This window comes from Orycteropus afer, unplaced genomic scaffold, assembly GCF_000298275.1.
Source record: "Orycteropus afer afer isolate SDZICR_OR568_19922 unplaced genomic scaffold, OryAfe1.0 scaffold00145, whole genome shotgun sequence".
Lineage (NCBI taxonomy): Eukaryota > Metazoa > Chordata > Mammalia > Tubulidentata > Orycteropodidae > Orycteropus > Orycteropus afer.
Genome location: NW_006921732.1, coordinates 5,779,751 through 5,792,685, shown reverse-complemented (window position 1 = coordinate 5,792,685; position 12,935 = coordinate 5,779,751). Strand labels below are relative to the sequence as shown.

General features: G+C 43.2%; 2 protein-coding genes across 2 annotated transcripts in view; both read left to right on the top strand.

Moving 5' to 3' along the window:
• MAGOH (mago homolog, exon junction complex subunit) overlaps positions 1-1,516 on the top strand; it is an 11,256-nt gene extending 9,740 nt beyond the window's left edge. Inside the window, exons 4-5 of the mRNA XM_007945919.2 lie at positions 402-484; positions 1,417-1,516. Coding sequence (XP_007944110.1) covers positions 402-484; positions 1,417-1,516 — 183 coding nt within the window. The remainder of the gene's footprint in view (positions 1-401; positions 485-1,416) is intronic.
• Positions 1,517-7,338: 5,822 nt separating this feature from the next.
• CZIB (CXXC motif containing zinc binding protein) lies at positions 7,339-12,733 on the top strand. The gene is made up of 7 exons (XM_007945962.2): positions 7,339-7,416; positions 8,809-8,865; positions 9,238-9,319; positions 9,529-9,560; positions 11,380-11,457; positions 12,122-12,187; positions 12,656-12,733. Exons 2-7 carry the CDS (start codon positions 8,809-8,811, stop codon positions 12,731-12,733), a joined length of 393 nt encoding a protein of 130 aa, XP_007944153.2. The 5' UTR covers positions 7,339-7,416.
• Positions 12,734-12,935: the final 202 nt, after the last annotated feature.

The window sequence follows — 12,935 nt, the reverse complement described above, 5'->3', positions numbered from 1 at the left end:
GGAGGGGTCGCTATGGGTCAGGTCTGACTCAACGGCACATAACAACAACAAGTGCCTGTTAGGGAGCTCTGGTGGCATAGTGCCCTAAGGCATTTGACTGCTAACCAGAAGGCTGGTGGTTCAAACCTACCAGCCACTCCTCAGAAGGAAGACTGGGCAATCTACTTCCATAGAGATACCGCCTCAGAAACCCAAGGAGGGGTCACTATGAGTTGGATTCGCTTTGACAGCAGTGAGTGAGTGCCCATTACAGTTTAGTGCTCAGTGAATCTATTGAAGTGGACTGGCCTCATTTATGTGGCTACCTGTAGTATGTGTGCTTTGGCGGATGATGAACCTTTCTGTGTGCTTGATGAAAACTATGATTCAGCATGTCTTAATTTTTAAAAAAATGTTTCTAGGAGCTTGAAATCGTCATTGGAGATGAACACATTTCTTTCACAACCTCAAAAATTGGTTCCCTAATTGATGTTAATCAGTCCAAGTAAGTGTGCATGATCCTTAAATCCAGTTATATCTATTTCGAAGCAGATTGGTAGGAAACCCATAGCCAAACTGGAAGCATTATGGGAAGATCTGATGAAAAGTGCAAGGCAGAGGCAGGCAGTTTTGTCCCCCTCACTAGAGAGAGGTTAGACCCTATTCCCTTTGGTTTTTGATTCAGTCATCGCTAATAAGAGTTTCTCAGCATACCCTCAAATAATGCATAGGAATGGACACAGTGGGTGAGAATCTGGCCAGACAGAAAAAAAAATATGCCAGTGCTCAGGATAAACTGTATAGAAGCACCCAGTCTGAACAGCTTCCTCAGTGTTGGCTCTAGAGTGCATCTTAAAATTTTGACTTTGGTGAAACTTTCAATTTTTGAGGGTCAGAATTTTTTAATTCATGTTGTAAATGGGAGCACATTAAAAAGTTGAGACATGACTATAAGTGCCACAGAGTCCTTAGAATTTGGCAACTGGTTTGCCTTTTTTGGGGGGAGGGATGCGATATGGCTCACTTTTAGTTGGGTGCAGTGATCTTCCTTTGGACAGCTTCCTTGTTCAAGAAATTAGGTGATTCCAGCCTCTTGCTGCAACTTAGTATTACTTTTTTTTTTTAATAGAAAGTTTTCCTACTTGTGAAAATAAAAATAAGTTTTTCAAAGTGCAAAAAAATGGGATCAATCTGTTACTTTAATTAAGATTTTTTCACTTAATATAATCTAAGCATTTCCACATTAAAAAAAAAAATGTTAAAATGACCTCATATTCCATTTTAATATATCATCATTTCCTTTTGGGATGTTTCAGTTGTATTCAAGTTTTAATGCTATAAATCTCTTTATGATGAACATCTTGGTACATAAATAATCATGGTTATTAAATGGTGTTTTGGGAAGCTTTTAAAATATATTTTCTTCTTGTGTTTTAGGGATCCAGAAGGCTTACGAGTATTTTATTATCTTGTCCAGGACCTGAAGTGTTTGGTCTTCAGTCTTATTGGATTACACTTCAAGATTAAACCAATCTAGATTGAATACTGGTGTGGACCCAAGGGGGTTGAGGGTAGTTGTTTTTAATTCCCACTACCAGGAAATTTTTGTGTATATCAGGGAAATATTTTTTATAAACGCTAAATGATTGTCTTTAATAAAGATGTGATAGAATCCAATTTTTATTATTTTATACACTCAAATAAGTGTTATTTGAAGGTCCATGTGAACTCTTCTCAATTACTTAATAAAACACTCACACCCTAAATGAAGTATTGCCCCAAAGTTGAAACTAATCAACTAGCCCTAGATATAGCTACCAACTTATAGGAAATAAGAGAATAGAGAAACACCTTTTTTAAAAAAGCACAATGAGAATGCAATCAGCAATATCTAGCAAAAACTCTAGGACATGGTTTCTTCATAAATAAATTGCATGGGAAGTAGAAATGAGATGGGAACCTTTAGATGGAAAGAGATTTAAGAGACACAGATCAGTACAACCACTACTCATCTGTCAGTTTGTCATACTGTGGCAGCTTGCGTATTGCTGTGAGGTGGGAAGCTCTGCCACCAGTAAATACCAGCAGGGTCATCCATGGTGGATAGGTTTCAGAGGAGCCGACACACTAGGAAGAAGGATGGCGCCATCCACTTGAGAAAAAATTGGTCAGTAAAAGCCTTGTGAATAGGAATGTAACACTGTCTGATACATTACTGGAAAACTTTATGAATAGCCCTGAAACACTATCCAATACAGTGCTGGAAGATGAGCCCCTCAGGTCAGAAGGCACTAAAAATACGACTGGGGAAGAGCTGTCTCCTCAAAGTAGAGTTGAAATTGATACGGAGTAAAGCTTTTGGGACCTTCATTTGCTGAGGGGCGTGACTCAAAATGGGAATAAACAGCTGCAAACATCCATTAATATTTGGAATGTGGCATGTGTGAAGTATGAATCTAGGAATATTGGAAGTTGTCAAAAATGAAAGGGAACACATAAAGATTGATATCCTAAGCATTAGTAAGCTGAAATGGACTGGTATTGGCCATTTTTACTTAATCACATGGTCTACATGCCAGGAATGACAAATTTAAGAAGAAGTGTCACATTCATCAAAAAGAATGTTTAAAAATCTATCCTGGAATCAAAGACTCAAATGTGAAACCTAAAACTATCAAGTTCCTCAAGGAAAAATGGGCCCTAATATGTGGCATAAATAGACTATCAAGCATAACCCAAAATGCACAAACAGCAGAAGAGAAACTAGATGAATGGGACCTTCTGAAAATTAAATTTTTAAGTGCTTCCAAAGACTTTTCCAAAAGAGTCAAAAGAGAACCTTCAGATGGGGAAAAAATATTTGGCAATGACATATCTGACAAGGGACTTATCTCTAGAATTTATAGAAAACTTCTAACACCTCAACAACAAAAACACAAATCCAATTTAAAAATGGACAAAAGACATGAATAGACACTTAAGAGGATATTCAGGTGGCCAACAAATACACGAAGATATGTTCAGGATCATTAGCCATTAAAGAGATGCAAATCAAAACAACAATGAGATACCAACTAAACCCAGCACTAGTAGCAAAGTTCAACAAGACAGAAAATAAACTCTGAAACCTGTCCACCATGGATGACCCTGGTGAGGATGCAGAGAGATTGGGACTCTCATACACGGCTGGTGGGACTGTAAAATGATACAACCACTGTGGAAAGCAGTACAGCGATTCCTTAAAAAGTTGGAATTAGAAATACCATTTGGCCCAGCCATTCCATTACTAGGTATATATCCCAAAGAAGTTAGAGCCAGGACAAGAACAAATATATGCACACCCATGTTCACTGCAGCGCTATTTACAATAGCCAAAAGATGGAAACAGTCTAGGTGTCCAGCAACTGAAGAATGGATAACCAAACTATGGTACATACACACAATAAATACTATGCAACCCTAAAGAATAACACAGAATCTGCAAAACACCGCATAATGTGGATAAACTTGGAGGACATTATGCTGAGTGAAATAAATCAATCACAGAAGGACAAATATTAGTCTGTTACTGTTAAAAGTCAGGGAAAGATTTATATATGAAAGGAAACTTTGTTGGTTACCAGGGGTGGGAGGGAAGGGGAGGGAACACTGTTAGATATGTAGAGACAAGTATTGATTTGGGTGAAGAGAAGGGCAATGTACCAAATGTGAGCACTGAGGTAGCACTGAGGAAGAGGAAGACAGAGGTGTACAGGAGGTACAGAAAACAAAGATGACCCCTTTTGCACATAAAATACTGGGTTGTCAGTGAAGGCAAACATGAACATATGGGTGGATAGAAAGGTAGAAAGACTGAATTATTACGTATGTCTATGCAGGGGGAAGTGTGCCCAAGACCAGGTATAGGGTTGGCAGACAATGTTTCTACACATGTATTGGTATGTTCTATAAGAATTCCCAGGTATATAGTAGAGCTGACAAGGGAAAAAGTTGTAGTCACTTCTTGGGCACAGCCATCTACCCAGAGGGAGTATTTGGACCTGTGGGCTCAGGACCATAATTGCGCAGGACATCACGCTCAATCAGCATAACATACTACACAAAACATTGTTCCACATCCTACTTTGGCAAGTAGTAACTGGGATCTTAAAAGCTTGCAAGTGTCTATCTACATGCAACGATGGGTCTCTCCTCGCCAGAGCAAAGAAGAATGAAGAAAACCAAAGATTCATGGAAACAATTAGTCCAAGTGACTGGCACACCATGTGATCCTCAGCCTATGACCGAGACCAGAAAAAGTAGATGGTGCCTGGCTACCACTGTCAACCACTCAGAGGGGGATCTATGTAGGAGATCCTGGATAGAGTGGGAGAACAATGTGGAACAAAACTCAAAATCATTAAAAAAAAAAAAAAAAAAAAGGGGGGGACCAGGTTTGCTGGTCTATAGAGCCTGGTGGAACCACTGCGACTATGGCCCCTAGCTGCCCTTCAGGTCTGGAACTGAACTCACTACCATAGCTTCCAGTCAAACAAAAGACAGGCATATTAGCTGAACATTTACATTAGGTAGATACACTCCTTGGAGAGAACAATCATGGGAGAATAGAAGGGCCATCTACGCACAGGGAGACAGCTCAGGAGGCAGCAGTGCATGGAGGGAAGGACACAGGGAAAAGGTAACTATGGAGAGGAAGTGGGAGGGGAGCTGTTGAATAGTGGTAAATTATAGTCAATGTCATGAGACAAAGTGTACAAGAGCTGCTGTATGGAAAGTGAATTTGCTCTGTAAACTTTTCACCCAAATCACACACACACACAAAAAAAAATCTATCCTGAAGTATAATGCTGTCAGTGATAGGATAATATCCATACACCTATAAGGAAGACCAGTTAATACTACTATTATTCAAATTTATACACCAATCACTAAAGCCAAAGACAAAGAAATTTAAACATTTTTATCAACTTTTGCAGTTTGAAATTGAAGAGTAAGGTGCATCTAACCCAAGCCATGGTATTTTCAGTTGCCTCATATGCATGTGAAAGCTGGACAGTGAATAAGGAAGACCAAAGAACTGATGCCTTCAAATTACGGTGTTGGCAAAGAATACTGAAAATACCATGTCTGCCAGAAGAACAAACAAATCTGTCCTGGAAGAAGTGCAGCTGGAATGCTTCTTGGAAGCAAGAATGGCCAGACTTTGTCTCACATATTTTGGTCATGTCAGAAGCAACCATTCCCTGGAGAAGGGTAACATGTTTGGTAAAGTAGAGGGCCAGCAAAACAGGGGAAGACCCCTCAACAAGATGGATTGACCCAGTGGCTGCAATAAAGGACTTAAGCATTTGTTCTGTTGCACTCAAGGTAGCTATCTGAGTTGAAGCCAACTCAACACCACCTAATAATAACAACAGTCAGTACAATGTTTGGAAACTTACTTGGATCATGATTTGGAAAGAACTGTAAAATTGACACCAGTAAGGAAATTTGAATACTGGATATTTGATGATATTCATGAAGTACTGTTATTTTTTTAGGTGTGAAATGCTATGGTGTTTTAATTATCTTTTAGAGATACATCTGTAGCTATTTTAGTTATGAAGGGAGAAATTGGTTTGCTACATTTTAACTATTAATAAGTAATAAAATTCCCCAGTCACAGAAAAGTTTTCCAATAATCCACTTTAAAGTCAGAATACTAAGTCATTAAAAACTGAGACTGAGTTGGTATAGATAGTGTCAGGAATTGATTCAGCAGGTGGGTCTGTAGGTACTCTTGCAAAACATCGCTGGTTGAACAGATTATGGGCCCGAAAGGAAGCCTCTGAGTGAGGGGAAGTGATTAGTCTTAAATTCTTATCTGTCCAGATGAGCCAACTTGTGACAAGGCCCCAATTCCAACTCCTAGGCCTGTGTTTTTCCACTCCACTCTTCTTCAAAGACTATAAGGCAAGTTAGTGGTAGAACTGGGACATGAGATCTCAGGGTTCTTGACTCCCTGATGGCCAATGCACCTCCTACTATAAATTGAGGAGGGATTTGGGCCAGAGGTAATTTGGTGGTGGTAAAAAAAAATAGGCATAAAATAACATAAAAAAATAGGCACTCCAAATTTTAAAGAAGTGGTAATAAGGGCTTCAAAAAAGCTGTAAGAGTCTAAAAGGGGCCATTCCTTCTAATACCAAAGGCCACAGTTCCCGTATAGTTTGAAGTGTCCTGGATGAGAGGAATGAGGTTCAGTAGATACATAATAGAAAGATAAGCAAGATGAGAGCCCAGAGAAGGGTCAGCTAACGGGAGTGTCCAGTCTTGAGCACCACAATGAAAAAAACGTGGTAAGGAGCCTAGAAACCAGGTCTTGAGGGTAGTTGGGAAAGGTACAGTTTAGAGAAGGCGGCCCCCATCCCCAAATCTACTAGGCAGCCTCTGGACAAAGGAGCATTGATGACATGACTCAGTGATTAAGGCATTCTACTGCTAACCAAAAGGTCAATGGTTCGAACCCAGAAGCCGGCCTAGGGGAGAACGATGAGGCAGACTGCTTCCGTAAAGATTCCATGTTGTTTTGCCCTCATCCTTGGAAACCCTATGGGGTAGTTCTACTCTGTCCTGTAGGGTCACGATGAGTCGGAATCACTTCGATGGCAGTGGGTTGTTTTGTTTTTTGGGCCTCTGGACAGAGGAAACCGACATGATCTGAGAAGCCTCGGAGACACGGCAGAGAAGGTATGGAAAAGCAGAGCAGTTAAAAGCCAGGAAAGATAACTGGCAGAGGTTTTGGACAGGGACTGTCCTGATCGTTGAGGTATCCCTGACTTACTGCAGGCACAAAATCAGCTTTCAGTAAATACTCGTGGAATTACCGATTTCCGGGGGCAGGCTTCTGCAAATGTGAGAACCGGTTAATTGAAGATTTAGTTTACCTCCACAGGTTTCATTTCACCTAATGGAAAATAACAGTTAATGAAGCCCTGGCAGCCCTGAGCCCACCTACCCACGGGGCCCGCCCCTGTCACCGCCTGACGCACGCTCGAGGCCCCGCGCTGCGGATGCGCAGGCTACGCCCACTTTTTACGACGAGCCGGAAAGTAGTGGCTGCAGCCAGTGCTGAACTGTGCCGGGCGGCTATGGGGGTGAGATAAAAGCGAACCACTCACTGGGCAGGGTGGGCGAGGTGGCCAGGATCTGGAAGGCAGAAGCTCGCACCTTAAGGGGAATAAGAGTGGGTTCGTGCTGAGAGACAACGATGAAGCAGAGCTTATTCTTGGAAGGGCGGGGCTGAGCAAGGGATCGGAGCTGGGTGTGGGGCTGCGCAGGCGCGTCTAACGCGGTCGCTCTGCCCCTCCTCAGAAAATTGCGCTGCAGCTCAAAGCTACGCTGGAGAACGTCACCAGCCTCCGGCCTGTTGGCGAAGACTTCCGGTGGTACCTGAAGGTGCAGCTAGAGGGGCGGGGCCCTCAGGGAAGAGACGAGCATCCAGAGAGGCTACAGGCGTTTTAGCCGTTTCGGAGCGGGGGTGTAAGGGGGCTGGGCCCCGAGGCAAGGTGTCCCATCCTGATAGTTGTAGGAGAGTACTGGTGATGTTAGTACTGTGCAGGCCAGATGCTTTCTCCTTGGCAATATAAAAAATGTTTAACCAGTCATATTAAATGTTCATTATTTTCTGGTTATAATTTTACATTCTATTTTAAATAATTTATTGGTTAATCTTTCATTGACCTTGTCCTGGAATGCCTCCGTTAATTTTTTCCGCCCTCATTAAGGAGCTCTGGTGGATTAGTGCCTGAGGCATTTGACTGCTAACTAGAAGGTTGATGGTTCAAACCCACCAGCTGCTCCGAGGAAGGACAAACAAAAATAAACTCACTGCCATCCAGTGGGATCCAACTCATAGTGACCTCTCTTTGGGTTTCGGAGGCGGTATCACTACAGGAGATTGCCCAATTGAGGAAGGAAGATGTGGAAATCTACTTCCTAAAGATTTACCACTGTGGAAACCCAATGACTCAGAATTGACTTGATGGCAGGGGGTTTGGTTTGAAGTATTTCATTGTCTTTATAAGTACACACAAAAATGCTACTTGAAGGGACTTTGTGATTATTTAGTAAAGTGAATAATTTCACTTTAATTTGATTAGGTTTTATTTATTGTGAAATCATTTGTTTAATTTTATGCATGGCTTAACCCTTTAACTTATCCTCCACTGCACGGTTGTAAATCTGCTACCCTAGTGGCATGGTCCACAGAGATCCCCATCTTATCCAAGCAGTAGGAGGCCCTTCACTCTGCCAGATCCAAGAACTTCTGTTCTTTTCCTTCAGTACCCAGCAAAAGCCCTCTCTCTTTCAGGAAATTTTCTCTAACCACCTTTATTTCCAACTATTTTGAAGCCTAAGTTCCAGCTTTTATTTGGGGAATCAGTATTCTTTGGCCTCAAGAAGCACAGTCTAGTGAAGGAGACAGAGAAATAGGGTAAAAACAGTGGTAAAAACTTACAAGCTATGGGAACACAAAGGAAGCTCTTAACCCAACAGAGTGGGTGAGAGGCCTTTCAAGGCAATTCTGTACCACATGAGCCTTGAATCCCTAAGTTGGGCAGTTCTTAGAGGAGAATGGACACAACAGCATGAGAAACAGCTTTGTCCGTTCTTTGTCCAGAGGAATCCAGGTTATTACGACCTTGTTGGGGCTGGTTGCTAAGGATAAGGTGAGATTGCTGACAGGAAAGTGGGTTATGAGCCTGCCCACCCTCACACTGTTCTTATCCTTCCCTCTGTCTCTGCCAGTTGAGTGGCTGTTGACTAATACTCTTTTCTCTTCCCAAGATGAAATGTGGCAACTGTGGTGAGGTGTCAGAGAAGTGGCAGTACATCCGTTTGATGGTAATTGCTCTTCCCTTCACTGTATACACACACACACCCCACCATACTTACACCTCTGAGCAAGGATTTACAGAACTGTTAGCCCCAGTTTCTCTGGCCTTCTGGACCCTGCTTTTACAGTTTGGGGATGGCAGTCATCAGTGTGGTATAGTGGTAGCAACAGGCATCTTTGGAATGTGAGGCAGAATTCAGAATCTGGGAAACCCTTTCTTCAGTCTCAAGAAACCTCTCTAGGATTCTTGTCCTGGCAAGTCACATACCCTCTCTGGATCATGACTATGTCTTCATTTGAACACTGAATGGTGGGATTCAATCTCAGGACTCTTGTGTCTAATTGATACGTTACCAGAGGTTCTGTTTGCCCTTTGCCAGGACAGTGTGGCACTTAAAGGAGGCCGTGGCAGCGCATCCATGGTCCAGAAGTGCAAGCTGTGCTCTCGGGAAAATTCCATCGGTAGGTCAGGCTGTGAACACCAAGCTCATCCAGATTGGCCCCTTGTTTCCTAGTACCAGACCAAAAGCAGGCTCATGCTACCTGTGAGTGGATCCAGGCCTGAGGTGCTGTGGTCTGTTCAGGGAACGCCCTCCTTCCCAGAACCACATCTGGGCACCTAGGTAGAGCCATGGAATGGACTCAACTTTGTCATCTTTTTTATGTTTCAGAGATTTTGAGCAGCACCATCAAATCTTACAATGTAAGTTTCCTATTATAGTGGCAGGCATGGTGGAATCAAATCTAAGGTGGGAGGCCTGGTCCTAGAGTTATATCCACATCAGAGTGACCTATCATGGGACATGTATTCATTAATTCTTTCATTTACTCACTCATTGAGTCATTAATTCACTTTACCAGCCATTTGTTCACCATCACTGACTACCTGGTAGGGGGAAGACTTCATAAACAGACTGTTGCAGTGTCTTATAAATACTGGGGCCTCTGACCCAGCCTGGCTGCTCAGTTTCCATGGTTGAGAATACTTGCCTTGTCTACATCTTAAGGGACTAGCAAGTCTTCTCAAACCATGGATGGGCCAGTCCTTTGAATGGTGCTTCCATTTTTGATACTCTCTGTTATTAGGTCGTTGTGTACTACTGTGTGTTTTAGTCATTTAGTGTGGCTATAACAGAAATAGGAGCTCTGGTAGCATAGTGGCTAAGGCACTTGACTGCTAACTAGAAGGCTGGCGGTTCAAACCCACCAGCCACTCCTCGGAAGGAAGGTTGGGCAATCCTACTTCCGTAGTGATACTGCCTCGGAAACCCAAGGAGGGGTTGCTATGAGTCGGGGCCGACTCGACGGCACATAACAACAACAACAACATAACAGAAATACCAGAAAGTGGGTGGCTTTAATGAACAGAAGTTTATTTTCTAACAGTTCAGGAGACTGTTGGGGAAGGTCCTTGTCTCTTCAGCTTCTATTCTTAGGTCCCTTGGTGGTCATGTGATATATATCTTCCCCTCTATTTGGGCATGCTTGCTGGCTTAATCTGTGCTTTTATATCTCAAAAGAGACTGATTTAAGAAACATTCTACACTAACACTGCCTCATTAACATAGCAAAGAAAACTCATTCCCAAATGGGATTATAACCCTAGGTATAGGGGTAGGATTCACATACAACACATGTCTTTAGGGGACACAATTTAATCCATAACATTTGTAACAAATTGGCCCAAAGTAGAGAGAGGGGACTTGGGCTTTGGGTCTGTTTGTTTGTTTAAAAGAGCAGTTAATTTGTATCCATCCATTCTTGTCTGGTATTTCTTTAAAATGTCTCTGCTTTGTCTGGAAATTTAAAGAGGGAAATCAAATGAGGATTTTCCCTCAGGGAAATCATGATCTAGTGGAAGGGCCAGACCATCAAACAAAAAACAAACCAGGACCCAACAGAGAAGTGCCTTATCAATGCTGGAGATGTGGATGGTGTGCAGGGAATGAGTTTACAGTGATTGCTAGAAGCAAAGTCAATGTGTGGGCTGGTGGTTGGGGTCCTGAGCCTATGGGTCAGGTAGGCATGAATTTCCTGCCCATACCACCCCCTCGCAGGTGTCCCCTTCGTACACGTTGTGTGCTGCAGAGGCTTTTTAGGCCAGCCCTCTGCCCTCACAGCATGGCAGATGGTTAGTTAGCAAAGTCATTGGTTAAGTGTCTTGGGACTATTTAGACGATCTGGAGACTTCACAGCTTAGCTTTCTTACTTGTATTTTTGGTATTAATAAGTCTGTATATCACTAATTGAACATAGCATTGTACTAGCTGCACTAGCTACTTTACATAGTATTTCAGATTCTCACAATCAACCTGTAGGGACTTCCTTAGCTCCATTTGACAGTTGAAGAATCTTAGGCCCAGAGGGGAATAGAGGCTGAGCTTGACCTCCCAGCCAGGCGGTCTGACCCCATAGTCCACACTTGGCATCCATGTCCACAGAAGGTCTCATGGGAGCAGGTGCTTCGGTGTCATCCTGAGGGCCCAGCTGGGGCCCACCTCTTCAACACACTTTCCTTTCAGGCTGAAGATAGTGAGAACTTCAAGACGATAGTAGAGTTTGAGTGTCGGGGTCTTGAACCAGTTGACTTCCAGCCTCAGGTGGGTGTGTCTTCCTGGGGGACCTGTGTCTTTTGGGGAGGGGATCTAGGAAGTGACAGCAGAACTTTGCTTCCTACTGAGACCACAGAGCAGAGATTCTCCTTTCTAAGGATTAATAATAACTGTCATTTTTAAGTGCCTCCTAGACGCTGGGCACCATGCCCGTCACTTTTACGTGTTACCACACAGTAACCCTATGAAGTTATTTATCCTGTTTTTTTTCAGATGAGGAAAGACCCTCAGAGATCATGTGACTTGCCCAGGGTTACATAGCAGTGGAGCTATAATTTGAGCCCCAGGTCACTGCTTTTCTCGAGTCAGTACTTGTCCCACTTTACTAGTACAGCACATTCACCTCACAGCACATCTGTGATATAGGCAGAGCTAGTATTGTCATGATGTTTCATTTTTTTAAAAAAGAGGAAGATCCAGAGAAAGGAATGGCATGCCTGAGTCCTTCAGCAAATCAGAGAGTAGAAGGGTTTTACCCTGGCCCTCAGGCCCTGGAAGCTCAGCAGTTACTCTAAAACAGCTGTCCACACTGCATCGCTGTCCTCTGATCCCAAAGGTATTGCAAGAAGGGGTAGCTCCCTGGCCAGCCTTTATGTGCCACCCCAGTGCCTCCTTTCCCTCAGGCTAACCACTGCCTTTCTGTTATCTACAGGCTGGGTTTGCTGCCGAGGGTGTGGAGTCAGGGACAATCTTCAGTGACATTAACCTGCAGGAGAAGGTATGGGTGTTAGGGGCTTTACAAGGTGGTATAGGGAGCTGGTTGAATTATCTTTTTAGCAAGCAAGGCTCATTGTTGGAAAGCTGACTCTTGGAGCCTGCCAGATACACATACTGTAGGACATGTTACTGCCATGCAGAGAAGGAAGCTTTGTGCTCAAGCCTGGAAGGACAGAAGGACACAAACTTCAATTTACTTAGCACCTAAAAAGAGAGTGTTTATTGAGCTCTTATATGTGCTGGGCCCTATGTAAAAAACCAAGGTTCAGAGGAGTTAAGTAACTTGCCTAAAGTCATAAAACTGGAAGAGCTGGAGTATAGATCTGAGCTGTCTAGCTCTGTTCTAGATCACACATATTCATGAATATCAGAGTCATATCCTGAACTGGGCCTTTTGCATCCCAGTTCTCTATTCCCTGCACTGACCCAGGCTACCTCATGAATTTAACATTGCCATTTTATTTCACAGGACTGGACTGATTATGATGAAAAGGCTCGGGAGTCAGTGGGAATCTACGAGGTCACACACCAGTTTGTGAAGTGCTGAGCCCACTTTCTACATCCTTGCCCCTAAGAATTGAGGACGGACAAAGTGCCCCAATCAACAGCCACTGAGACTGGTCTCCTCACCCTCATCTCCTGGCAGTTGTCCTAAGCTCTCACAGTCTTGCATGCTGGGGTCTGTCATAGCTTCCCAGACCCCCAAGAAAGCTCCTGTTGATGCTGCACTGGTGGAGTCAGGTAGCAGC